We start from the raw sequence: 27,908 nt of genomic DNA on the forward strand, positions 1-27,908 counted from the left end.
TTAATATGCATTGTACTATCATTGATTGATGCACCTTCATTTCAAGTTTACCTGTCTTGATTAGATTGTAAGCTCTTTTGAGCAGGGACTGTCTCTTCTGTGTTTTGACGCAGTAGCGCTATAGAAATGATTAGTAATAGTAGTATATACCAGTGTTCTTCAACCGCTTGTCCATGGACCGGTGCTGGTCCACAGAAATTTCCTGCTGGTCCATAGGGCCGGCACGTGCATCGGGCCCCATGCTCTTCAGCCGCTGGTCCACGGTGTGATCGAGATGACATTGTCTTCGGGCCAGCTCCCTCTTCCTCAGTGATCCTCGCGCATCCCCTGCCTCATCTGGAAGCCTTTCCTCTGACGTTGTGATGTCAGAGAGAAGGCTTCCGGTTCAGGCGCAGGATGCATGTAGGAGCCGCTGCCCATGACTTTGTGCACTGCAGCACTGAGGAAGAGGGAGCCGACATGAAGATAACACCGGGGGGAGGGAGGGGGGGCAGGCCAGAAGGCAAGGCACAGCATGGAGGGAGGGAGACAACAATGGTAGAGGGAATGATTTTATTTTTTAATTTAGTGATTGATTTATCGGTACATCTGCTGTCTGTTCAGGAAGAAATGCATTTGTTTCTTTTCCTCTGGAGTTGTACTACATGCAGTCTTGCATCTTAGGGTTTGTTTGTATATATTAGTACTTTTAGTTTTTGGTCCCGTATTTGCATGGGGTTATCTGTGTTCTGGTAGGAATGAATATTGAGAAGCATACAGTGTGCTTTGTGTAGTTTAATTTTGTGGTTAACCATTATGTGTTGTTAATACGACTATATTGTGTGTGTGTGTATATATATATATATATATATATGAAAAAATGATGTCACAATTAGAACTATTATGGGGGCGGAGATTGGGTGGAGATGGGCGGGGTCTGGCCCACAACTTAGCCCAGTGTTCTTCAACTGCCGGTCCGCAGACCAGTGCCGGTCCACAAAATAATGATTTTATTTCCGCCGGTTCATAGGTGTCAAAAGGTTGAGGAACACTTGTATATACCTTGGGAGTGATATCTTTAATTGAGTATTCTTTCCAGTACTGTAGCTTCATAACCTCTATACTCACTCCCCCCCCCCCCCCAGCAGTACATTTTCAGTTGCATTTTCTGAGCAGTTGTTCTGTTTTCAGGTTCAGACAAGCATTTATCTTATCACAAGATGTAAGCTGGACAGCCATGTAAAGACAGAAGTGGAATTTACTCTCGCTAATAGTCCAGCTGTACGAGTTCTGGGAACCCTGGAGAATGACTACACCATTTCAGTGACAGCTCCTGGTGAGTACACTCTTGTTCCTCCATCTGACCAATATTCCTTTCTTCTTCAGACGGTGTTCTTAAAGATTAGCACTGCTGCAGTCTACCACTTTTCTTCTTTCTTATTGAATTAGGGTCTGGGTTTTTATCTTAGAGTTAATTACTTTCATTAAGAAAACATGGGGAAATATTTTAAATTTAAAGGTTGAAAACGCAATTATTTGTCAATGCCTTCCTGTGCTAATGCTATTCTCTGTTAATGCCTTCCTGTCCTGTAAATGAATTTATGGGATCTTGTGTTTCCATCTTGTAGGATGAATATAAAGAAGATTTTGATAATGATACCTTTTGTTAATGTCTTCCTGTGTTTGTCTTGTTGAAATATGCTTAGCATTTGTTAAATATGTATGCATGTAATTTGGTAAACCGCATAGTTACTATGCAGTATATAAATTTTTAAATAAATAAATTCACTAGGCCCGATATTCAGGTGACAGCGGTCAATGTTTTACTGACTACCAGTCCTAATCGATATAATAAAAGTTATTGAACACCTCAGGTCGCCTTTGCACATAACCACCTCTGGCCAGTCTTACCTTGTGCGCTGACTGAGCATTTTCCGAAGCTAAGGGGGGGCAAGTTCAGGACTAATGTCAGGAAGTTCTGCTTCACACAGAGAGTGGTTGACATCTGGAATACTCTCCCAGGGGAGATTATTGCGGAATCGACAGTCCTAGGTTTCAAAAGCAAACTAGATGCATATCTCCTTGAGATAGGCATATAAAGATATGGTTGGCTATAAAATAAGCCAGGTGAATACCTAGCAGGGCCTCCGCGTGTGCGGATCGCCGGACTTGATGGACCGAAGGTCTGATCCGGAGATGGCGCTTCTTATGTTCTTATGTTCTTATGTTCACTATTTGTTAAGTGCCACTGTAAATGCCTGGCTAGCTCTGGATATTCAATTTGAACAGCCAGGAACCTCTCCTGGCCAATTAAATCGTTTGGAATATCAGGTCCCATACATTTCTTGTCTGAGGGGAAGAGGATTTCTGGGCTTTTTTTTTTTCCTAGCTACAGTTTAATGTATAATTGCTACTGGATGATTTTTCTTACAGGGAATCATCTCAATGTAGAGCTGTGATCTTTCTATAATCCTGTTCAATAAAACAAAGCAGTCTCTGTGCTGCAAAATGCTATTTAATGGACCCTATTTCATAGGGAATACATGGAAAAATTAATAATAAGGGTTTTGAAAAGAGACTGGGTTTTATAGGAACAGAAATAATGGCAATGATCCGTCTGTGTTTAGTTATCTGGCTTGAGGATAAACGCTGCTGAATTAATGGAAAAATTAGTCAGACTGAAAAAGCCGCCAACATTACAAGAATCTACCAAGTGTGCTCTTACATCGAGAGAATTTCTCCAAAACAAGGAATAGCTTGATTAAAAAGGTGCTAGAATACTCTTTAAACTAAAGATTTTCATGGACTAAGGCTGGGAGAGTTGATGTATGACGATAAAGGATGAGATTGAAATATAGCAGGGCAATGATGGATGTAGGTGGACATTGGATTGTGTATGCTTTAATTATAAACTAAAATTTTGCTGTTTTGGGGACATTTCAATATAGCACTGACTACATAGCCACAGCATTCCTGAGATCCATAGGCATTGATAAGGAGTGGCAAGTGATCCCCTCCCCCTTCCTCTACACACACAAAAGAAATTGTTTGCTACTCCAGCCAGGACACAGGAGCTACAAGACATAATGGCATACAGAATGGCATAGCTGGTGGAGAACAAGGCCTCAAAATTCTTTATTCATCAATGGCCCAACACTGTCAGGGTTTCGGCCGATGGCCTGCATCAGGAGTCTTTTAAATTATCTGTCATACAATTCTTCTACAGACTAAGTTATCCCAAAAATGCCATCACTATCAAAATCCGATTCTGTTAGCAGTGACATTTTTGGGACAACTTAGTCTGTAGAAGAATTGTATGACAGATAATTTAAAGACCCCTAATACAGGCCATTGGCTGAAACACTGTCAGTGTCGGGTCATTGATGAATAAAGAATATTAAGTCACAGTTCTGCAAGCTTGTACACTTTTATATGGTGTAATTGGCTTTTTGTGTATTTGTAGTTCTCTTTCTTTGTGTTGGAATGGAGAACAAGGCCTCACCAGTAGAATAGAACCGCAGCCGCTGTGGTTTTATAATGCTGTACACTTGGTTCCTTACACTATAACTGTAACCTCAGGATCCACACTGGATATGAACAAGACGTTCTTGGAGTCATACTTGATTCCACCCTATCATACGAATCTCAAGTATCCAACCTAAGGAAGAAAACCTTCTACAATATGAGAAGACCCTTTTTTCATGAGTGCCACTTTGCCATAGTAATTCAAATGCTTATACTGTTCCAGCTGGATTATTGCAACTCCCTCTAAGTGGGTCTAAACTCTACTCTCCTGAACAAACTACAGATGATTCAAAACACAGCTGTCAGACTAATATTCAAACTAAAAAAATTGGCCTCCGTCTCATCTTACAATAAGAATTTACACTAGCTACCCTATCAAAACTTATCACCTTCAAACTATCATAGAAACATAGAAAATTGACGGCAGAAAAGGGCCTTAGCCCATCAAGTCTGCCCACACCAATGACCCACTCCCTAACGTTTATTCCCCTAGAGATCCCACGTGAATATCCCATTTTCTCTTAAAATCTGACACGTTGCTGGCCTCAATCACCTGCTGAGGTAGCTCATTCCAATGATCGATTACCCTTTCGGTGAAGAAGTACTTCCTGGTATCACCGTAAAATTTCCCTCCCCTGACTTTCAGCGAGTGCCCTCTTGTAACCGAGGGCCCTGTAAGACAGAAGATAGCATCTTTGACCTCTATACGTCCCGTAATATACTTAAAGGTCTCAATCATGTCTCCCCTCTCTCTCCGTTCTTCCAGCGAGTACATCCGCAGTTTTTTCAGCCTTTCTTCGTACGTGAGTTCCCTGAGCCCCAAGACCATCCTGGTAGCCATTCGCTGAACCGACTCCATTCTCAACACATCTTTCCGGTAGTGCGGTCTCCAGAATTGAACACAATACTCCAGATGAGGTCTCACCATGGATCTGTACAATGGCATTATGACTTCAGGTTTTCTGCTGACAAAACCCCTACGGATGCAGCCCATCATTTGTCTTGCCTTGGACGAAGCCATCTCCACCTGATTGGCAGCCTTCATATCATCACTAATGATCACTCCTAAATCACGTTCTGCCTTGGTCCTGGACAAGGTTTCACCATTTAGTGTGTAAGTTCTGTGTGGATTTTTTTTACCTAGGTGCATCACTTTACATTTTTTAGCATTGAAGCTTAGCTGCCAAGTTGACGACCACTGTTCCAGCTGCCGTAGGTCCTGCGTCATAATGTCAGGCACACTGCTTTTACCTACTATGTTGCATAGTTTGGCGTCATCGGCAAACAGTGATACTTTTCCTCTAAGCCCTTGGGTAATATCTCCTATGAATAAATTGAATAGAATCGGCCCTAAGACGGAGCCCTGTGGTACTCCACTTGTCACTGCTGATGTTTTGGAGGGGGAACCGTTTACCATCACCCTTTGAAGCCTACCGCTTAGCCAATCCCTAATCCATGTAGTGAGTGTATCCCCTAATCCCATAGATTTTAGTTTGTTTAACAGCCTGCGGTGTGGGACGCTGTCAAAAGCTTTGCTGAAGTCCAAATAAATCACGTCCAGGGACTCCCCGGCATCCAGATGACTAGTCACCCAGTCAAAAAAGTCAATCAGATTAGATTGGCAGGACCTTCCCCTGGTAAATCCATGTTGGTGTGGATCACGTAGATTTTCTTCTTCTAGTATTTGGTCGAGTTCCTGTTTGATCAGTGTTTCCATGAGTTTGCACACTATGGATATGAGACTCACCGGTCTGTAATTTTCTGTTTCTGTTCTGCAGCCCTTTTTGTGGAGTGGAATTACGTTAGCTGTTTTCCAGTCCAGGGGTACTCTTCTCGTGCGCATGGAAAGATTGAAGACCACGGATAGTGGTTCAGCTAAAACTTCACACAGCTCTCTGAGCACCCTGGGGTGTAGATTGTCTGGTCCCATGGCTTTGTCTACTTTGAGTCTTGAAAGTTCATAGTAGACGCTACGAATGCATAATGTTCCAAATTTTATTCACAAAAAACGCTGAACCACTCATAAACTTATTCATCAATTCCTGGTCTACATTAACCAGAAAACAAATCACTTCAACTGTTCCTCCTAACTCTCAAAGGGGTTAAATACAAATGCATATTTGACGTGCTCTTCACATTTCTTGACACCGAGACCTGGAACAACCTCCTGTCTGATATCAAGCTGGAAACATACTACAACAGATTTTTTTTTTTTAATGAAAAACTCTCTTCTTTGAAAGCATACACACTGTAGACAACTAACTCAAAATACCTAATGTCACTAAACCCCATACTCTACTCAAGTGCTATGCCAATATAGTCATAGAACCTCCGTTCTCTCTTCCCTATTTCTCCATTCATAATTCTACCCTACTCATACTGCTATAATGTAGCATATATATTCTGTAATTCCTTATATTGTATGTCTCCTTGAACCTGTTTAGGCATAGCACGACTCAAAAATACTAGATTAGATAAGATTAGATCGTCTCTTAAATGTTTAATGTACAGTGCTGCATATATCTAGCAGCACTATAGAAATGATAGTAGATAAATGGAGACAAAATATGAAACATAAAGATCCATATTAGAGTCAGATGTATGGGAAGATTGAAGAATACAGGAAGAGAAAAGAAAAGAAAATTGAAATAGAAAATGGGAAGGACTTAGAACACCAACAAGAGAATGCGGAAAAGAAACACCAGATCCAACCCAATTAGAAAAATTAATGTGGCCTTTTAGAAAGCTGTGCTGCTGAGCAGTGGTATAATAAGGGGGGCTGTCCACCCCGGGTGAGGGCACAGGGACCCATCCTTCCCCCTGCTCCTTCCCCCTCCCAACCATGTCTATGCGCTGCTTCCTTTCCCCGTACCTCTGTAACGTTCCTGATGTGAGCAGCAACTCCCAACCTGCTGTCACGCCAGCATCGGCTCATCCTCTGACATCACTTCCTGGACCCGTGCCTAGGAAGTGACACCGGAGGAAGAGCCGATGCTGGCATGGCAGCAAGTTGGGGGTTGCTGCTCGCTCCGGAACATTACAGAGGTACAGGGGGAAGGGAAGTGGCATGAGCGGCAAGATGGGGTGGGGAAGGAGTGTGTGGAAAAGAGGGTGGGGAGGAGGTGCCACCGCCCCGGGCACCTCTCACCCTCGCTATGCCACTGTTGCCGAGCTGAGCACACTAAATGCCGAGCCACCTATTCTATTCCTATGAGCTCAGGATTTAGCATGTGCTGCTTGGCAGCCCAGCTTTATAAAAGGGATGCCTTTGATCTTTAAGTTTTTTAAAGTCAGGATCTCAGCTTCTCATTCGATTGTTCGCTTCTCCGCAGATTCAAGTTTCAAGTTTTTATTAAAATTTGATGTGCACGCATTGTCAAATATTTCAAAGCATATTACAAATTTGCTTTCCCCCTTGTGTTTCCTGCTGGGTTTTTAAAAATCTTTTATCTATTACTCCTTTCTCCCTCTCTTAATCCTATTTGTCTTAAGAACATAAGAACAAATGAATAGCCTTACTGGGTCCATGAAGCCCAGTAGCCCATCTTCACGGTGGCCAGTCCAAGTCACTAGAACCTGGCCAAAACCCAAGGTGTAGCAATATTCCATGCTACCGATGCAGGGCAAGCAGTGGCTTCCCCCATGTCTTTCTCAATAACAGACTATGGACTTTTCCTCCAGGAACTTGTCCAAACCTTTCTTAAAACCAGCTACGCTAAAATTTCTTCCAATTGATTTAAAAGTATTTCCCTGTAACTTCATCGAGTACCCCCTAGTCTTTGTAATTTTTGACAGAGTGAAAAATCGATCCACTTGTACCCGTTCTACTCCTGATGTCTTTCCCCTTCCTGTTTTTCTTTCCTATCCATTATTGTATTTCCTACCCTCCTCTCCCTTTGGGCACAGCAAGTCCTGTACGTCTTTTGTAAGTCTGTCATACAGTTCCCCTTGAATGTTGTAATTTTTTTTTTTTTTAATTATGTTAATCGCTTAGTATTTTGATTAAGGACTCCTTTTATCAAGCCGTGCTAGCGGTTTAACGCGCGTAATAGCGCACGTTAAATCGCCGGCCACGCTAGCCGCTTATGCCTGCCATGAGCAGGCGGTAGTTTTTTGGCCAGGTGGGGGGGGTTAGCGTAGGATTAAAAGTCACGCGCACTAACCCCGCTAGCGCGGCTTGATAAAAGGAGCCCTAAATGATCTATCAAATTTTAAATGAAACTTGAAACAAAGGTTCAGAAACCAATATCGGTTTTGAAAATATGTATTTCATATGACTTTGCATTTTACGTTTTAGAGAAGGAAATACATTTGTGTTTCTCTTTCTTCAGTGTTTCGCTTCTCGCTGCCTGGTTTCTCACAGTTTCCATTTTTATTACTGTATGCATATTTCTATTTTTAATTTGTGGTCCCTTATTTATCAGGTGGTGTCTGCTTTGCATGTGTGATCAGGGTGAAAGATTCTGCTAGCATTTATAGTCCCTCATAAACATCTTCACACCCCATACATTTTTCACATTCTGCCCTTTTAAAAAAAATCTACTTTAATGCATTTTGAAGTGTAAGTTTGTTCACCGATCTGCACAACATATTTTGCACTTTCTAATGAAAGACCAATTGTGGAAATATTCATAAAGCATTTAAGAATAAGAAACCCAAAAGTCTTAATTGCATAAGTCTTCAGATCTTTGTCATAGCAAAACCCAGATTAGTTCCCTTTCCAAAGTTTGTCTTTAACAAGGCTCATCAAATAAATAAACCAGAACCCACTGTGTGCCTGCTCACAGTAGTTGAACTGATTGGAATACTCCCAAAGAAGAATAAAGCTGTTTTCCTTGTATAAAGTGAATTTGATGCAAAGATCTAAACGTGCTGAACATAGAGAACTCCAGTTATTCAAATGTAAAGACTGGGGGAAGAGTATAAGAAAATTTCACTGTGTTTGAATATTCTTTGGGGAACTATCAGGTCATCATTGTAAAGTTGAAAGTTTGGCACACCAAGATACTGCCTCAGTCATGACATCCCTCCAAAATCAGTTGTGGACAGAGGAAACAAAGGATCACGACTCAGTTACGTGTATTTTTCCCTTCTTCCCATGCATCTATCTTTGATATTGATCTTTGCTTCATCTTATAACTCCATTATAGAAACATAGAAACATGATGGCAGATAAAGGCCAAATGACCCGTCCAGTCTGCCCATCCGCAGTAACCATTATCTCTTCCTCTCTCTAAGAGATCCCATGTGCCTATCTCACGCCTTCTTGAATTCAGACACCGTCTCTGTCTCCACTACTTCCACCAGGAGACTATTCCACGTATCTACCACCCTTTCTGTAAATAAGTATCTCCTTAGATTACTCCTGAGCCTATCACCTCTTAACTTCATCCTATGCCCTCTCATTCCAGAGCTTCCTTTCAAATGATAGAGACTCGACTCATGCACATTTATGCCACGTAGGTATTTAGACATCTCTATCGTATCTCCCCTCTCCTGCCTTTCCTCCAAAGTATACAGATTGAGATCTGTCCCCATATGCCTTAAGATGAAGACCACTCACTATTTTAGTAGCCTTCCTCACTAATCTATCTACCCACATTATACTGAATATAATCAACAACAATTAAGTTTGGAGCTATTACATAAGTCACTTCAGCAACTTGTTCTTATGTCTTCAATGACAAATGGCAATGTCTGTACAGGTTCTGAATAAATGGTGTTGCGTTGTACCTTGATATTACAAGCATTGAAGGCACTGAAATGTCTTTTGCATTCAACAGACGAAGCAGGAATCATAAATATCCTTCTGGTAGTGTCTGAAAGTAAGGGAAATATGTCACTCTGTTGACCCAACTATCGAAGTGGATCATATTCTCCAGGAGAGACAGTGTGTGCAATTGGTTCCATAGTGTTCTTCGTTGTCTCATCATGAGTCCCGCCAACCAGTGGTACAATGTGTTTAGCATGTACATTACCAGCAGCCCTATTGCTTTCAAGTGTAGCCATCTGAAACCAGTCAAATATACTGCTTCTTATTTTCTTGGACACGGGCGCGTTAACATCCCTAGATATGAAAACAGAATTTGTAATATCACATGTTGATGAACGTCATGCCGGCAGTGTTATTGTTAGTATTTCTGGTTCACACAGCTATCAAGATTATCTATGGTGCTAAGAAATATGATCATGTTTCACCTCTCCTGTTCAACGCACACCGGCTACCCGTTGGACATAGAATTAATTACAAAATCTTACTTTTAACTTTTACAACACGTTCAAACAATCAAACAGAGTTCATTGATAGACTCTTAATTCCTTACAGTCCCTCTAAATCGCTTTGTTCAATGTCACAGAATCTTCTTGTCGTACCATCACTAAAATCAATCAACACGTTGAGATCCAATAATTTTGCTGTCGCTGCACCTTCTCTTTGGAATTCGCTGCCTAATTATTTATGTATCAAATCCGTATTAAATCAATTCAAATCAAAATTAAAAACATTCTTGTTCCAGGATGCTTTTGGACAATAACTGTCCTTTTAAGGACCAAAACTAGCTTGATAGCTTTTTACCCATACCTATTATTTTTCCCTTTTACTGTGCTCTTTTCCTCAAAGATTGTAGTTCTTGCCCCTCTTCCCCAACTGGGTGAAGTTAGTCCATATGTTTTGTTTTGTTATGTGTTTTATTAACCTATTCTGGTTTTGTTTAGTACCCCTAATTTTAACTTGTTTTTTTATAATTTTTTACATCATATACCGCTTAGAAATTTGATTAAGCGGTATACTACACTTTCTCCGGCCCGTATGAGAAAGCGTTCATAGTCGCAACTTGAGAGTCATGTAAAGTGGGATCAAGGAATGTTCCAACAAAATGCAGCATATTTAAACTGCCCCAATACTTGCTGGTTAAGGTTGTTAGAAACTCCTTCTCTAGCAGATAAATTTAGGCACTATCTGAAGACTATGGCTGCCATGCTTTATGAAGAGTGTAAAACACAGACAAGGCAGAGCAGGAACACTGGCATATTCCAGAAGAAGTTTCAAGTTTATTAAAATTTTGATAAAACGCAAATCAAGACCTCTAAGTGTTTTACAATTTGTATTAAAAAGGGGGAGACAATAAACAAATAAATACCCACTGAACAATATTTGACAAACATAAACCAATAGAAACATAGAAACATAGAAGATGACGGCAGAAAAGGGCTACAGCCCATCAAGTCTGCCCACTCTGCTTACCCACCCCCTGTCTATGCCCTAATGACCCAATTTCCTTATCTTGACCCTCGTAGGGATCCCACATGGGTATCCTATTTATTCTTAAAGTCTGGCACGCTGTCTGCCTCGATCACCTGCACTGGAAGCTTGTTCCAATGATCAACCACTCTCTCTGTGAAGAAATACTTTCTGGTGTTGCCATGAAATTTTCCGCCCCTGAGTTTGAGCGGGTGCCCTCTTGTGGCCGAGGGTCCCTTGAGAAAGAAAATATCATCTTCCACTTCGACACGTCCCGTGAGGTACTTAAATGTTTCGATCATGTCTCCCCTCTCCCTACGTTCCTCAAGAGTGTAGAGCTGCAATTTGTTCAGTCTCTCTTCGTACGAGAGACCCTTGAGCCCCGAGATCATCCTGGTGGCCGTCCGTTGAACCGATTCAATTCTGCGCACATCTTTACTGTAATGTGGCCTCCAGAATTGCACACAGTACTCCAGATGAGGTCTCACCATGGCCCTGTACAACGGCATTATGACTTCAGGCTTTCGGCTGACGAAACTTCTATTGATACAACCCAATATCTGCCTTGCCTTAGATGAAGCCTTCTCCACTTGATTGGCAGTTTTCATGTCTGCAGTGATGATTACTCCTAAATCTCGTTCTGCTGAAGTCCTAGTTAAAGTTTCTCCGTTCAAGAAGTACGTCCTGCATGGATTTCCGCTTCCGAGGTACATGACCTTACATTTCTTAGCATTGAAGCCTAGCTGCCAGGTTGAGGACCAACTTTCCAATGTAAGCAGGTCCTGCGCCATATAATTCTGTAAACTGCATTTACTTACTATATTACATAGTTTGGCATCATCAGCGAATAGTGTTATTTTACCTTGAAGCCCTTGAGTCAGATCTCCTATGAATATGTTGAAAAGGAGTGGACCCAAGACCGAGCCCTGCGGCACTCCACTGGTCACCTCCGATGTTTTAGAGAGGGTACCATTAACCACCACCCTCTGAAGTCTGTCACTCAGCCAATCATTGACCCATGCAGTTAGTGTCTCTCCTAACCCCATCGATTCCATCTTGCTTAGCAGCCTGCGGTGTGGGACACTGTCAAAAGCTTTACTGAAGTCCAGGTACACGACGTCCAAAGACTCTCCCAAGTCCAACTTTCTTGTTACCCAGTCAAAGAAGCTGATGAGATTGGATTGGCAGGACCTACCCTTGGTGAATCCATGCTGACTGGGATCCCGAAGATTCCCTTCATTCAAGATCGTGTCCAATTTGCTTTTAATTAGTGTTTCCATGAGTTTGCACACTATTGATGTGAGACTCACCGGTCTATAATTCGCAGCCTCTGCCCTGCAACCCTTTTTATGCAGAGGAACGACATTAGCTAATTTCCAGTCCAGGGGAACTTTCCCCTTACTTAGGGAGAGATTGAATAGCTCAGCCAACGGTTTCGCCAGGACATCGCTCAATTCTCTGAGCACTCTTGGGTGCAAATTGTCTGGTCCCATGACTTTGTTCACCTTGAGTCTTGCCAGTTCACTGTAAACTTCATCTGGTGTGAACTCAAAATTCTGAAACGGGTCTTCTGTGCTTTGTGTTGCCTTCAACTGCGGACCGTGTCCCGGTGCCTCACAGGTGAAGACTGAGCAGAAGTATTCATTCAGTAGTTCGGCTTTATCAGAATCTGCTTCCACGTAACTTCCGTCCGGTCTTCTAAGGCGTACTATCCCGCCTGTGTTCCTTTTTCTGTCACTAATATACCTGAAGAAGGATTTGGCCCCCTTTTTAATGTTTTTTGCCAGAATTTCTTCCACTCAAAGTTTTGCCTCCCTAACTGCCATTTTGACGCTGTAGACCTGGTCCTATATTCTACTTTTGCCTCTCTTTTCTCCGTGCGCTTGTAGGAGAGAAACGCTTTTTTCTTCTCCTTAATGAGGTGCGAGATCTCCGCGGTGAACCATTGGGGTTTATTGTTTCTTTGTCGTTTATTTACTGATTTTATGAAGTGGCTAGTTGCTTCATGTATGGTTGATTTCAGTGTTAACCACTTAGCTTCTACATCATCAGTCTCTGTTTGGTCCTGCAGCGTCTGATGGACGAAATCTCCCATGCGTGCGAAGTCTGTGCCCCGGAAATTGAGTACCTTTGTTTTCGTGTTTGATCTAGGGAAGCCTTTCCTAAGGTTGAACCATACTATGTTGTGGTCGCTGGAGGCTAGCGTATCTCCTACTGAGACCTCTGAGACGCTTTCCCCGTTGGTGAGTACCAGGTCGAGGATCGCCTGGGCCCTAGTGGGCTCTGTTACCATTTGTTTGAGACTTGCTCCCTTTATGGAGGTTAAGAGCCTCCTGCTACCGCTGGTTGTCGCTGAAAATGAGTTCCAGTCTGCATCAGGCATATTGAAGTCCCCTAGCAGTACAGCTTCTCCTCGTAGAGTGATATTCTCTATGTCTTCAATTAATTTTGCATCCATGTCTTCCAGTTGTCTTGGGGGTCTGTATAGGACAGTAGGGAGAACTACAATTTAAAAGTAAAGAATACATGAAAGGCAGGGCAGGATTAATTCATTGAGGGCTCCTATGGCATGTGATTTTGCTATAATAATAATAATAACTTTATTCTTGTATACCGCATTACCATGGAAGTTCTATGCGGTTAACAGATGAAGAGACTGTACATTTACAGCGAAGTTACATTTTCAGCGATGCTACATTTACAGTGAAGTTATTATTACAGCAAAGTTACATTTGAAATGAAGATACATTTGCTGTGAGTTACATACAGCGGTGATACATAAGGCAGTGTTACATACGGCGATGTTCAATAAGGTAGAGCAGAGGCATTTAGAATCTCATCAGTTGCCATATTAGTGCAGAAAGATACACCATTCTGTTTAGCTGCAGGACATACTTGTTTCTTGATTTCCTCTTGGCATTCCTTCATTTTATCAAACACAACAGTTCTAGCGGTGTGAGACCTATATAAATCGACATCGATGCTTATGTTCCCATGTTTGCTACCGATATGAATCATGAGCTGACCAAAGGAACAAAATCCTGGATTATCACTAAAAGCAAAAGAACTGTTCTGTACGACAAGCCACACTTCAGCTTCCTACACAGCTGCTCGATCTCTGATTCACAGAAATTCTTATTCTAAGCTCACTTCACAAAACTAGCCGTTGTCAGTTGCTTACTGAAACTGGTGAAACAAAACTTTATATGGTCTGCCATGCCCCAACGCAAGTTAAAATATCGGATCAAGCATCGGATCAAGCATTACTTAATGTCTCTGAATTGTTAGAAACTTCAAATAGAGAAACAGTTGTACCTTCTACAATGATTTTGACTGTAGCTCTCGCCATGGATAAAACATGGTTATTGAGACTTTTCTTTAAAAATAGACAGAAAGAGTTTCTTGGTTGCAAAATACAAATGTTTCCTGATCTCTCTAGAGAAACTCAAAAAGCGAAGTAGAGAATTTTTGCTGTTGAAATCTGGAGTCACTTCACTGGGAGCAACGTTTTACTTGAGACATCCTTGCAAGTGTATTGTTTGCTATCGCTCACTTAAATATGTTTTCTTTGAGCCACAACAATTATCAGCTTTCCTGGCAATGTCCCGACTGGATAAAGAGAAATCAACAGCTCCATAATCATATATCTGCCCATCTCTCAGTTGTCTCTGTATTTTATCTTCTAATAATAATTTCCTTTGTTCGCTTTAATGAATTCTTGGATCCATATTTTGAGGACTTGAGTTGAGTTGGTTGAAAGAATTTCCTGTATTTTTCTCTTTTTATTTAGATTGAATATGATTTATATTGGATATAGGTCATATCTATATGAATTAATTTTCTGTACAAGTAATTACTTGGTATGTCATTTGAAAATTAATAAAATAATTAAGAATATGGTCTGCCATATTCCTTGTGCCGTGTAGTTTTACTGCACCATCTTCAAACGTGGATTTGTATATTACGCTTTTGCTACACACAGCCCATCCAAATATAGGATTTCCTTTGCACAATCCAATCCATGGAACTTTCTTCCAGACATCAGATTGACAATCCATATTCTCTTTCAATAGCACCTGTCCTTTTTGCAGCTTCTCTTTTAAACTGTCTGATGTCTGTATTACTTGATTTGCTTAGGAAAGGCTGCTTAGGAAGCTGTGGAACCACGGGGTGGGAGGGGATGTGCACAGATGGATCAAGCACTGGTTGTCGGGTAGACTGCAAAGGGTCGGAGTGAAGGGCCAATATTCTGACTGGCGGGGAGTCACAAGCGGTGTGCCACAGGGATCGGTGCTGGGGCCGTTACTCTTCAACATATTTATCAACGACCTGGAAAAGGAGGCAAAGTGCGAGGTTATAAAATTTGCAGACGATACCAAACTGTGCGGTAGAGTTAGGACCAGGGAGGAGTATGAGGACCTGCAAAGGGACCTGGACAAGCTGGAAGACTGGGCAAACAAATGGCAAATGCGCTTTAACGTGGAAAAATGCAAGGTCATGCATATAGGGAAAAAGAACCCGTTGTTCAACTACAAATTGGGGGGGGCATTGTTGGGAGATAGCAGACCTGAGAGAGACTTGGGTGTGCTGGTGGATGCATCACTGAAGCCATCTGCACAGTGCGCAGCAGCCTCGAAAAAAGCCAACAGGATGCTGGGCATCATAAAGAGGGGCATAACAACCAGGAAGCGGGAAGTCATCATGCCATTGTATCGAGCGATGGTGCGTCCACATCTGGAATACTGCGTTCAGTATTGGTCGCTGCACCTCAAGAAGGACATGGCGGTACTTGAGAGAGTCCAAAGGAGAGCAACGAAACTGGTAAAGGGGCTGGAACACTGCCCATATGCCGAGAGATTGGATAGGCTGGGGCTCTTCTCTCTGGAAAAAAGGAGGCTCAGGGGAGATATGATAGAGACCTTCAAGATCATGAGGGGCATAGAGAGGGTGGATAGGGACAGATTCTTCAGACTGAAGGGGACAACAAGTACGAGGGGGCATTCGGAGAAACTGAAGGGAGATAGGTTCAAAACAAATGCAAGAAAGTTTTTTTTCACCCAAAGGGTCGTGGACACTTGGAATGCGCTACCGGAGGAAGTGATCAGGAAGAGTACGGTACAGGGATTCAAACAGGGATTGGACGGATTCCTGAGGGATAAAGGGATCGTGGGATACTGAGAGAGGTGCTGGGATGTAACACAGGTATAGAAAGCCAACAGGTCGTGCATGTGCAAGACCGGAGGGTTAGGACTATGATGGGAAGATAGGACTTAAATGAGAAACCAAGGTGGCAAGGGAGCCCCTTCTGGTGATGCAGACAGGTCGTGACCTGTTTGGGCCGCCGCGGGAGCGGACTGCCGGGCAGGATGGACCTATGGTCTGACCCGGCGGAGGCACTGCTTATGTTCTTATGTTCTTATGCTTCTTCTTTGCCCTTTGCACAGTTTCAGACATTTTTAACAAAATTGTTCGCTCGCAGGCTACACTGAAACTTGAAAAACACGTCCGTTGTGTGCAACATCGGTATTGCACCATGGTCAAGGCAACCAAAGATATTTGTTGACTCGTAGAATGCAAACCTACTGCCTAGACCAGCAGTCTCAAACTCAAACCCTTTGCAGGGCCACATTTTGGGTTTGTAGGTACTTGGAGGACCGCAAAAAAAATAGTTAATGTCTTATTAAAGAAATGACAACTCGTTATAGTTTATAAATCTTTCCTTAATTGCTTCTGATAATTTCAGCTATACACAGCTGAAAGCAGAGCAGCATGCAGAGAGTGAAGTTTAGATAGTTTTTCACTTTCTGCGTGTTGCACTGCTTTCAGCTCATGCAAGATTGTGATTTAGATTCTAATCTAAAGTATCAACTGCATGAGACAAGATTTTGGTGTAGTCCTCTAGGCTTTTTTGTAGAGGAGAGAATCAATATCCGACTTGTGCCTAGAAAACTTGTGCCATAAGTGTCCAGTGGTCGCATCCGCAACCACCTTCAGCTCTCACCTCCTCCAGCACCGGACACAATCGCCATCTTACATCAAGCAGTCACCGCCGAATTTCGCGAGAGTTCAAGAGATTACATAAACACGCACAAGCTGCACTGCCTTCAGTGGTTATCTTACATTCTGGAACGTTGCCTGCCTCACTGCTGTAATCTCATGAAAGCGCTTTTTTTTAAAAAAAAATAATTCTTTATTCGTTTTCAAATTGAACAACAAGTGCAGAAAAGAATATATTATACAAATTATTCTACAATAGCACATTAATATCTACCACATACAAATCTAGTGATACAATAACTCCCCCCCCCACCACCCATCCTTCATCACATTTTCAATAGAAATATACACATATTATACATCATATTATAACATATTATGTAAAATTATTCCCAACTCCCTCCCCCCTTTAGTGTGCTAAAAAGAAACGGAAAAGAGAAGAATTGATGACTATTCACCACAATATTTTGCAATGGCCCCCATATTTTTATAAAGTTAGTATATGTCCCTCTTTGTATTGCTATTGCTTGTTCCATTTTAAATATATGGCATAAAGAATTCCACCAAAATGTGTAACTAAGGTTACTGTGATTTTTCCAATTATTGGTTATATGTTGGATGGCAACCCCTGTCATGACTAATAAAAGCTTGTTGTTATATGATGATATTTGACTCTTTTTTCTCATCATCATGCCAAATAACACTGTATCATAAGAAAGTGCAACATGATTTTCCAATAATGCATTTACTTGAGACCAGATTGAATTCCAAAATATCTTAATATAGGGCAATAATAAAGTAGATGATCTAATGTCCCAGGTTCCAGATTACAGTGCCAGCATCTATCAGACTTAGAACTATCTATTTTTTGCAAACGAACAGGGGTCCAAAACACTCTATGTAACAAAAATAACCAAGTTTGTCTCATAGATGCTGACATTGTACATCTCATTCTCCAAGACCCTACCTGAATGGCCTGCTTCAACTGCAACCATTTAAAACTTTTTAAAAGTTTAAACCATTTTAAATAAACCTCTACACTCCACCTCACAATCGCGTACAGACGCAGGAAAGCGCTTCCTTGAGGTTACAGCAGTGAGGCGGGCAATGTTCCAGAACAATGGTAACATACTGAGGGCCTCAATAGTACCTGGCGGGCCGTGAGTTTGAGACCACTGGCCTAGACCTATTGGTCAAAATATTGCAGACTTTATTGACTAGAAAGTTACAGGCAGAAAACGAAGAACACATTTCTTAGCTTAATTAAGCGCTGGTAGATATACAGTATACAGTATGTGTCAGATTATGTTCTTAGTTGTATCTACTAAACTGTAATGAAATGGAACTTAAACTGGTAGGCCCCTACTATTTTGAATCTATAGACCCATGACTTATCTGGCCCAACCATTTTCCCCAATTTATTAGACCAACTGGCCCATAACCTGTCGCCTTCTCACACATATTATGAAGTAATCTTGAAATGTTGAGCATTCAGCATTTCCTCCCGTCTTGGCTAGAGAACTCTTTACTTCTTTTACATTTTAGGAGTAAGAGTGGATAAACAAGTATTGCTTCAGCATGTGCAGCTGGTATTAGTCTCTGTGTGTGTGTTGCTAATTCTTTAGTTGCTTCTTCCGTTAAAGGCTTAAGCAGTTTCTATAACCCACAACCACAGCAGACAATGGGTTGTTATAGAAACATTTGCAGTGCTACATGTTCATAGGTAGGGTTGGTGCTAATTGAATTCTGAGAGCAGTTGCTATCTCAGAATGGTATGGTAAGTTTGTGAGTATTGTTTTTTGTTACTTCACACATTGGCAGTGAAGGGAAGTTGTATTGCTGTTACCATGACGACAGCAGAATTTGGTTAGAACTGTATTGTATTATGAAACTAATTCTGCTATTGATCTGTTGTTGGACAGGTTTCTGTGAATTTGGCTTGTTACAGAACTGGAAGTTCAGGATTTATATTTGACTCTGACCCTTCCTGTATAGACTTCAGACTTAACTCCCATACAGAAAAACCGGTTGAATAATGCTATCAAATAATTTTATACAAAGTCATGTTTATTGAATTTTCAAAAACACTGGCAAAGAACTCCTAATTGACATCAATTGTTATCAATGTACCACCAAAACAGTAATTTGTACAACAAAAAATCCCCCCCCCAAAAAAAATAAATTCTAACACCCCCACAGTGGGGGGTTGGAGGGAGGGGAATAAATATTGATGGGGACATGTGGGTAACTTTATTCTTTATTTATATGATATATTATGTTATTATTATATGTAGGCTAACTGAAAATCTTGAATGAATATGTTACCTGCACAGATATTAGTGTAATGTATGTAATACCTACTGTTTGTTCATTTGTATGATACTGTTTTAGATTAAAAATCAATAAAGATTTAAAATTAAAACAAGGATGGACCTCAGGTCTGACCCAGCGGAGGCATTGCTTATGTTCTTATGTTATGTAAGGGAAAGGAACCAATGAACATTCTCTAAAGCACAGCAGGAAAGAACAACTAGCTACAGGCAACAACACATCAAGGTTTTTCAAATAATTTCAGTGATAGTTTAACTGGGTGGCTGAAACTAGATCGGTTTCTTAATTGTTTAGAAGGCTCTTAGAATTTGGGGCAGTGGGAAGGTGGAAATGGGTGAGAGGTAGATATATGGATGGATAGTGGATAAGAAGGTTGGTGGAGGGTCTGGGTGAACTGGACTCAGCCCATGAATCAGAATCAGGGTAGGATTAAACCTTTGCTGAATCTTAGGCAGTCAAGCACCTTGTAATATAAATACATTTTGAAATTCCTATAAATGGAGCCCGCTTAGGGACTGACTGCAGAGGAAAAGCCAGCATGTAAGAAATGCTTCCTCCTGATTTGAAAATAATGCTTAGAGTTGGGTAAGGAGAATAGTCAGAGCTTTGCAGGCAGTGATGGCTCTGGTTCCCCCCAAGTCACCCCATCACTATTTTCTCTACCAGCTGCTGACTTACCAGGCAAACATCTGCCTTGAGAGCCATTGAATTAGCACAATCGAGAGGGCTCTTTCGAAATATTTGGGCCCTAGGCAAATTCCTGGTTTGTCTATATTTAATCCTGCCCTGATCAAGATCCAGAATCCCAAATCTGAATCTGTGAATCTCCAAATTAGGAATCCTGTCTCCAGGGGTCTTCTTGCGATTTAAAAACTTTGCGTCCTCAGTAAATGTAATTGCCTCACTAGAGTATGAGTGGATAGACAAGTTCTGCTTCAGCATGTGCAGCTGGTATTAGTCTTTGTGTGTGTGTTACTAATTCATTAGTTACTTCTTCCGTTAAAGCAGGGATGTCAAAGTCCCTCCTCGAGGGCCGCAATCCAGTCGGGTTTTCACGATTTCCCCAATGAATATGCATGAGATCTATTAGCATACAATGAAAGCAGTGCATGCAAATAGATCTCATGCATATTCATTGGGGAAATCCTGAAAACTCGACTGGATTGTGGCCCTTCAGGAGGGACTTTGACACCCATGCATTAAAGGCTTGGTGAAAAAGCCAAGCTTTCACCTGCTTTCTGAAGTAGAGCTTGGTTAAGTAAAGCCTTTCTGGGAGATTTGTGAAAAACTGCAAGAGGACCTTGGGAGACTGGGTATCAGTGGCAGATGATGTTTAGTGTGAGCAAGTGCAAAGTGATGCATGTGGGAAAGAGGAACCTGAACTATAGATACAGGATGCAGGGTTCCATATTAGGAATCACCACCCAGGAAAAGGGTCAGTGTGCAGTGTCAGCTAAGAATATAAATAGAATGTTAGGAAGTATCAAGAAAGGAATGGAAAGCAAAGATGAGAATGTTATAATGCCTTTATGTCGTCACATCTTGAATAATATTTGCGATTCTAGTCACTGCATCTCAAAAAAGATAGTGGAATTAGAAAAGGTACAGAGAAGGGTGACATAAATGGTAAAAGGGATGGGACGACTTCCCTTTGAGGAAAGGCTAAAGCAGCTGGGGCTCTTCAACTTGCAGAAGAGACAGCTCAGGGGGGATATGATAGAGGTCTATAAAATAATGAGTGGAGTGAAATGGGTAGATGTAAATCACTTGTTTACTCTTTCAAAAATACTAGGACTAGGGGACTTGCAATAAAGCTGCTAAGTAATACTGTAGATTTTAAACAAACCAGAAAAAATATTTCTTCACTGAACATGTGATTAGACTCTGGAATTCATTACCAGAGAAAGTGGTGAAAGCAGTTAGCTCAGCAGGGTTTAAAAAGTGTTTGGATAGTTTCCTAAAAGAAAAGTCCATAGGCCATTATTAAGATGAACCTGGAAATATTCCTAGGACACACAGCATAAAATCTGTTTTACACTTTGGGATCTTGTCAGGTATTTGTGACCTGGGTTGATCACTGTTGTAAACAGGATACTGGGCTTGATGGACCTTTAGTCTGTCCCAGTATGGCAACTGTTATGTTCTTATGAGTGCATTCCAGAGTGTGGGGGCTACTCTGGAGAAGGCTCATTGGTAGGGGTCCCATTGCATGATTTCTTTTGGAGAGGATATGGTTAAGGATATTCCCTGGGAGGACCTTAGTGATCTTGGAGGGAGATTCTGCTCTTCAAGTACTCTGACCCATTTCCTGTAAGGGGCTTGAAGATCAGAGTTTTAAATGTAGCCCTTTATTGTACTGGAAGCCAGTGAAGTCTTTGCAGGAATGGTGAGATGTGATCACATCGCTCAGAGTCATGCTGCAGCATTCTGTATTAATTGGAGCTGGTGCCAACTCTTTGTAGAGCCAATTAGGGAGCAATGAAGAGTCATCTTTATTTTTAACCTACATTGCCCCAAACCTAGGTCAAAAAGATTATGGTACAAATAAAAACCTCCGGCCCAATATTCAGTCAGTGGTGTTTAATGTTTTGCTGACCACTACAGGCAGACCCAGAAATTCAATGCCAGGTCATGTCCCGGTTCCAGCATTGAATTTCCAGGTATAGGAGATGGCCAAAATGTAGCCAGTTAAGTGCGATATTCGTCATTTAACTGGCTATAAAAAACCATTTAAAGACAGAACTGCCTTTTATGCAGTTTAACTGGTTATGTGCCAAATATCACCCACCGCACAAAGTGGAACACAGGTTCCTGGAGCTACAGGAAGTTTATAATAGACTATTTATTCCTCAAAATACTGTATAATAAAAACAAGTACATATAAGATACAAAGAGTCTGTGTGAAAGGTGTTGTAGTATTGATTGATTGATTTTAAAATTTCTATTCCGCCTATGAACGTACATAAAATGAAAACCACAAAAAATACAAATTCAACTAAAAAAATTAATTCAGTAAATAAAAAGATCCTAGGAAAAGTATATTAAAGCAGGAATTCCTTATTTAGTAATATCACTGTATGTTTAATGCTCACAAAGTGAGAACCAGACCCCACACAGGCCTTGTTTCGGCAATTCTTTGCCTTCCTCAAGGGTCCTATTGATGAACCTTAAGTGAAATTTTGAGCATCAATAGCTGTTTCAGTTGACCCAAATGGACTGTACCTTTCCAAGCCTACATATCACCCTCCAGCTTAAGTGCAGATTTTATTGCTAGAATAACCCCAAGGTAGCCAATTTCAGCTTGGGGTGCTAACTGGGCATTTTCAGCTATGCTATCTGGTTAGTGCCACTAAAAATGTTCAGTTAGTCCTAGACAGGCAATTTAAATGGCCATGAGCCTTTCGGAAAAAAAAAATTAAAAATCTCAATAAATTGAAAAATCCTGTATATAGCACAGAAACTGAAACAAAAAATCTTTTTGACCTGTACACCCCTAATAAATATCCAGTGTGGTACTAACATGAGTATTAGGAAATAGGAATTTGTAACCTAGAAAATATAGAGGTGAGAAATGCTAAGCTGTCCTAAAACCAGAGTGTAGTTTGCCTGCTTACATGGGGGGAGGAGGCAGAGAGTAAGAAAAACATTGCCAGTGGGTTTAGGGCAGACTTGGGCAACTCCAGTCCTTGAGGGCCGGAATCCAATTGGGTATTCAGGATTTCCCCAATGAATATGCATTGAAAGCAGCGCATGCAAATAGATCTCATGCATCTCATGTATATTCATTGGGGAAATCCTGAAAACCTGATTGTATTCCGGCCCTCGCAGACCAGAGTTGCTCATGTCTGCTTTAGGGGGACAAAGCCAACATTACTACTTGCAACATTGGGTGGAGGAGCAAGAACCACCCCATTCCTTTCCCACACTACACCTATTCAGATTATCTTTTATGATGCCTGGGTTCAAAAAGTAGTGTGGTGATATGAACCTGCTGTCCTCGATCTCCTGTAATGCCTGGGACTGAATTCTGGCCATTTCTTCTGACTGAACCTCTGCTTTCCCTTATTTAGATTTTTCCTCAGGATGGGCTTCTCTGACAGTTCTTGCTGGAGGACTGACAGTATGCACAGCAAAGATTCGCTATTACACTAACATGGAGCAACTTAGTAAACTGCTGGACAGCACCAACAGTCCCATTGAGTTTATGTGCCAGGTAAGTCTTTTCTCTGGTTATCTATAAATGTTCTCTGTCCTATCTATGATGCTGAGCCAGGGTAGACTATTCTCTAGCACCTCTCACTGGGATGGGGATGCTGATATCAGAGGTTATCATTAGCAGTGCCCATGTATTTCCTTTTCTGTCCTCACTTGCCTTCCACTTATACCCAGTGTTTCCCATCATTGCCTCATTCCCACCTCTCTGCTGAGTCATCATACTCAATTCCGGTAACTGGGCCCATGACAGTCCTCCAGTTATAACCCATGAGAATTCTAGTATCTTAGTGTACGTAGAAACATATCACCTGCATATATTAATTTTACTGTATCATCACACTGCAGTATATATAGCTTATATATGCTCTGGTCAATATTCATCAGCTAGAGCAGGGATCTCAAAGTCCCTCCTTGAGGGCCGCAATCCAGTCGGGTTTTCAGGATTTCCCCAATGAATATGCATTGAAAGCAGTGCATGCACACAGATCTCATGCATATTCATTGGGGAAATCCTGAAAACCAGACTGGATTGCGGCCCTCAAGGAGGGACTTTGAGAACCCCTGAGCTAGAGTGAGCATCACCAGCTCAAACCACTCCTGTACTCTGCCTTGAAACATCACAGAGAGGATTCCTCACTATGCATGCAGCCATGGATTGGTGGTCAACTCGAAGGCATACACACACCATCACCTACAAAGCTAGATTTGCATATTCAATACCAGGCCATGTGAGGGCACTAGCATTGAATATCTAGGTCTGATAGGAAGCAGGCTCCAGGATTTACGCGGATCATAACCAATGATCAGCCAGGCCAGGAGTGTCAAACTCAATCACATAAGGGGCAGAAATCTAAAACACAGGCTAAGTCAAGGGCCGAATTTTCTATTAAGATACTTAGTCTTAGATCCTTCCTCGTCCTGAGGCACCTGTGGCACGGTCAGGCACTTCTGAGGAGCACCCTGCTCCAACCTAGCTTTTACACTGGGACTGGGTCCTTCTGCCTGCAAATGGGTACTATGGCAGCATGGTTGTGTTGTTTTTTTTTCTCTGTGGGATATTCTTGGGATGGAACGTTTTTTTCAAAATTTCTTGAGGCTCACAGAAGAGGCGGGCTTTTTTCCTTATTGGACTTTCCTGTGTTTTAGTGGTTTATCTTGCACTTTTGTTGCTGCCTGTTCTGCCTCTGTACTGCAGCCAGTGTTTGCAATTGTGTTATGCATTCTTGGACACCTGCTTGTTTCTCCTGTGGTCTCTTTAATAAAAATGATGTTCAAAAAAAAAAAAAAAAAAAAAGCATGGTGAGGAGCCTGGAGTGCTTCTGGGAGTGGGGCAGTGCATTCAGGTGCTTGGAGCGCCACTGAGACTGGGGCTGCACAGTCAGGCACTTAGATGCGGCACAGTCACCGAGGGCCACATAAAATGGCCAGGTGGGCTGGATTGGACCCCAGGGCCTTGTGTTTGACATGTTTGAGCTATGCCGTCTGCATAAGACACTTATGAAAGTTTGGGCTGAATATCGGCTGGAATCCACATAAGGTTATCTGACCAGGTCCTGATTCCACCCCCTCCCCAATTCCCCCACCCAGAACTCTCACTTCCATCCCTCCCTCTCTCTTTCCCAGCCTCTGGAACTACAGCTGACCCTTCATCCCTTTCACTGTCACAGAACTGCAACTGACTTCCTCCTCTGATTCCCTCTGAAACAGCAACTGGCTCTCCCCAAAAATCCCCCCCACCCCTGAAGAGCCTCCTCCCTGGGGCTAGGGTTATCAGATTTTATTTACGTAAAATCCGGACCCATAGACCTGTCACCCTGCCCCATTAAGCCCGTGCCACACCACGGCCATACCCCTAGCCCTGCCCCCTCCGCCTGTTCTCGTCGGTCGGAAGGGCATCTGCACATGTGCAGATGCGACATGATGATGTCATGAGCACAAGTGCTTGCATGTAACATCACCACATTGCATCTGCGCATCCTCAGGTGCCCTCTCCTGACGCGATCTGCTTTTTCAAAAACCCGGACAAAGCGCCGGGTTTTCGAAAGCTGCCCGGCATGCCCTCTAAAAAGAGGACATGTCCGGGTAAATCTGGACTTCTGGCAACCCTACCCAGGGCCTCCTTTCTTGATCCCTGGGGGTCTAGAAGTAGAAAGGAAAAGAGTGATGCCTACTTACCCATTGCAGCTTCCCTTTCAAAATGGCTGCTGCTAGAGATTTCGCCTGCCCACTTAAAATCAGTTTGAATATGTATGTACCCACTGTATCTATGTAATATAATTGTAACCAGCAATATCTTTGTATTATCAAACAATTAATATCTATTTTCTTCCTTCTGTATCTCAGTACTATAATAAATCACAGCATCTATTCATTTCCCTTTTGAGTCTTAATAGACATGATGAAGCCATATTCTAAAGGTATAACATCATCAAAAACTTATTTCCACTAAGTGTCCCTCAAATGTTAACAAACCTGTTCACCTTTCTTTGCAAAAATAATGTAATATACCAAATTATAGTTGTTGAGTTATAGCCATCAGCTTTAAAAATCCTGCCAGTTCTGAAGCACTGAACAAGCTGCATTCCTTGGCAACTGGTGCAGAAAGTTTTTCTGATCTAAATCTAGTCACCATCTCTCCCACTAAGATTGTTTTTCTTTCCTGGGTCCTACAGCCTGCCCATGCCTCTTGTTCCTCCGGAACAGCCAGAGAGAGAGCATGGGACCGTGGAAAGAGAAAGTTGTGGGTGATTCTGGTTGTCTTCTGCTGCATGTTTTCTGGGTTTTCCCCAACAGCTGCCACCAGATCAAGCATTCACAAGCCGTGAAGATTAAATGTTACCTGGAGCATGCTAGAAACTGAAAGAAAACAGGCAGGATTTTAAGCTTCATTACTTTGCCTGAAACTTGAGCAGCGGAATTAGAAAAGGTTCACAGAAGGGCAACCAAAATGATAAAGGGGAACTCCTCTCATATGAGGAAAGGCTAAAGAGTTTAGGGCTCTTCAGTATGAAAAGACAGCTGAGGGGGGATGTGATACACAAACCTGAGTGGTATAGAATGGGTAAAAGTGAAAGTGAATTGATTTTTTACTCTTTCAGAAAGTACAAAGTCTAGGGAACACTCAATAAGTTACATGGTAATACTTTTGAAACAAATAGGAAGACATATTTTTTCAGTCTACGAATAATAAAACTCTGGATCACTTTGCCAGAGGATGTGGTTACAGGGGTTAGCATATCTGGGTTTAAAAAAAGATTTGGACAAGATCCTAGAGAAAAAGCCCAAAGTCTGCTATTGAGATAGACATGGGAGAAGCCATTGTTTGCCCTGGGATTGGTAGCATGGAATGTTGCTACTGTTTGGGTTTTTGTCAGGGACTAGTGACCTGGATTGGCCACCATGAAGATGGGCTACTGGACAAGATGGACCATTAGTCTGACCCAGCAAGGCTATTCTTATGTTCTTATATTCTCATATATGGGTGATGTCATCCACAGATCCCCGGTACGGACAGTTTCAAAAGTGCATCGCCACTTTAGGAACTTAAGAAAGTTTACAAACTGCCCGCACGTGTATGCAAGAGTGGCTTCCCGCCCGACGCAGGCTTGCGGCTACTCAGTTCTTAGTTTTCCGTGGATCTAAGAAGTCGTGTCTCTGAACGTTGTTCAATTTTTTGCCATTTGCCTTCCCCCTCATGTATTTTTTTTCTTTACTTATTTTTAATTAAAAAAAAAAAAAAAGCTCTGATGTCGGAGAGGTTTCCAGGTCAGCTACGTACAGTGTGTGAATTGCTGCCGGCTGCACATCCCCCCAACAAGCCACTGAAGGAGTGAGTGCGGCAAGGAGGTAACTGGAAACCACCCCTGACCTGGAAGGCTTTCCTCTGACGTCAGCTCTGACATCGGAGGGAAACCCTGGGGGTTGGCTTTGGGAGGGAGGGCGGGCAGAGAAACCCAGCAGCGGCTTCAGCGGGTGGGGCGGGTAGTATGGAGGGATCCCCGGCAGCGGCAGTGCGGCTTCTACGGACAGGTGGGCAGAGAATATTCTCCACAGCGGCCATGCTGCATACCCCCAACAAGCAGCCCGCGTATCCCCAGGGGTACGCGTACCGCGTGTTGAGAAACACTGGTCTATGCAAAGATCATCTTGAACTAACAAATTGAAATTGATCTACAAGATATCCTGGTGCTAAACCATGTAACACCTTATAGCAGTGTATTGCATACTATGCCTCCCAAGATTTCAGGTGTGCCATGAGACACCGGGGAAGAGGAGAGGCGCCAGCATCGGCTGACTGACTACAGGACGTGCCTCTCGCAACAAGAGGCACATCCTGTAGGCAATCAGTCGGCACCAGCACCTCTCCTTCTCTCCGCAACTTTCCTTCCAGCACCCACACTGGCGCTCAGGGCCCGTCTGCATGCGCAGATGTCAGCATGATGATGTCATGTATGTGTGTGATATCATCGCATCAACATCCACACACTTCCGGATGTCTCAAGCTGTGGCCACTATATTTAGTGTGCTGCGGCTTGGCAAAGTTTGCGAGACACTGCTTTATAGCAAAAGCAGCCATATAATTGAAACTGTGAGTGTAGTTTCTGATTCAGAAAAGGCTGAC

General features: G+C 42.3%; 1 protein-coding gene across 4 annotated transcripts in view; it reads left to right on the forward strand.

The window, feature by feature from the left end:
- PIK3AP1 (phosphoinositide-3-kinase adaptor protein 1) overlaps positions 1–27,908 on the forward strand; it is a 170,944-nt gene that overhangs the window by 83,003 nt on the left and 60,033 nt on the right. For all 4 annotated transcript variants that reach the window (XM_033943251.1, XM_033943248.1, XM_033943249.1 and 1 more), the window contains 2 exons: positions 1,171–1,315; positions 23,143–23,285. In XM_033943251.1, coding sequence (XP_033799142.1) covers positions 1,171–1,315; positions 23,143–23,285 — 288 coding nt within the window. The remainder of the gene's footprint in view (positions 1–1,170; positions 1,316–23,142; positions 23,286–27,908) is intronic.

The sequence above is a fragment of the Geotrypetes seraphini genome, chromosome 4 (genome assembly GCF_902459505.1).
Source record: "Geotrypetes seraphini chromosome 4, aGeoSer1.1, whole genome shotgun sequence".
In the NCBI taxonomy this organism is placed as follows: Eukaryota; Metazoa; Chordata; class Amphibia; order Gymnophiona; family Dermophiidae; genus Geotrypetes; species Geotrypetes seraphini.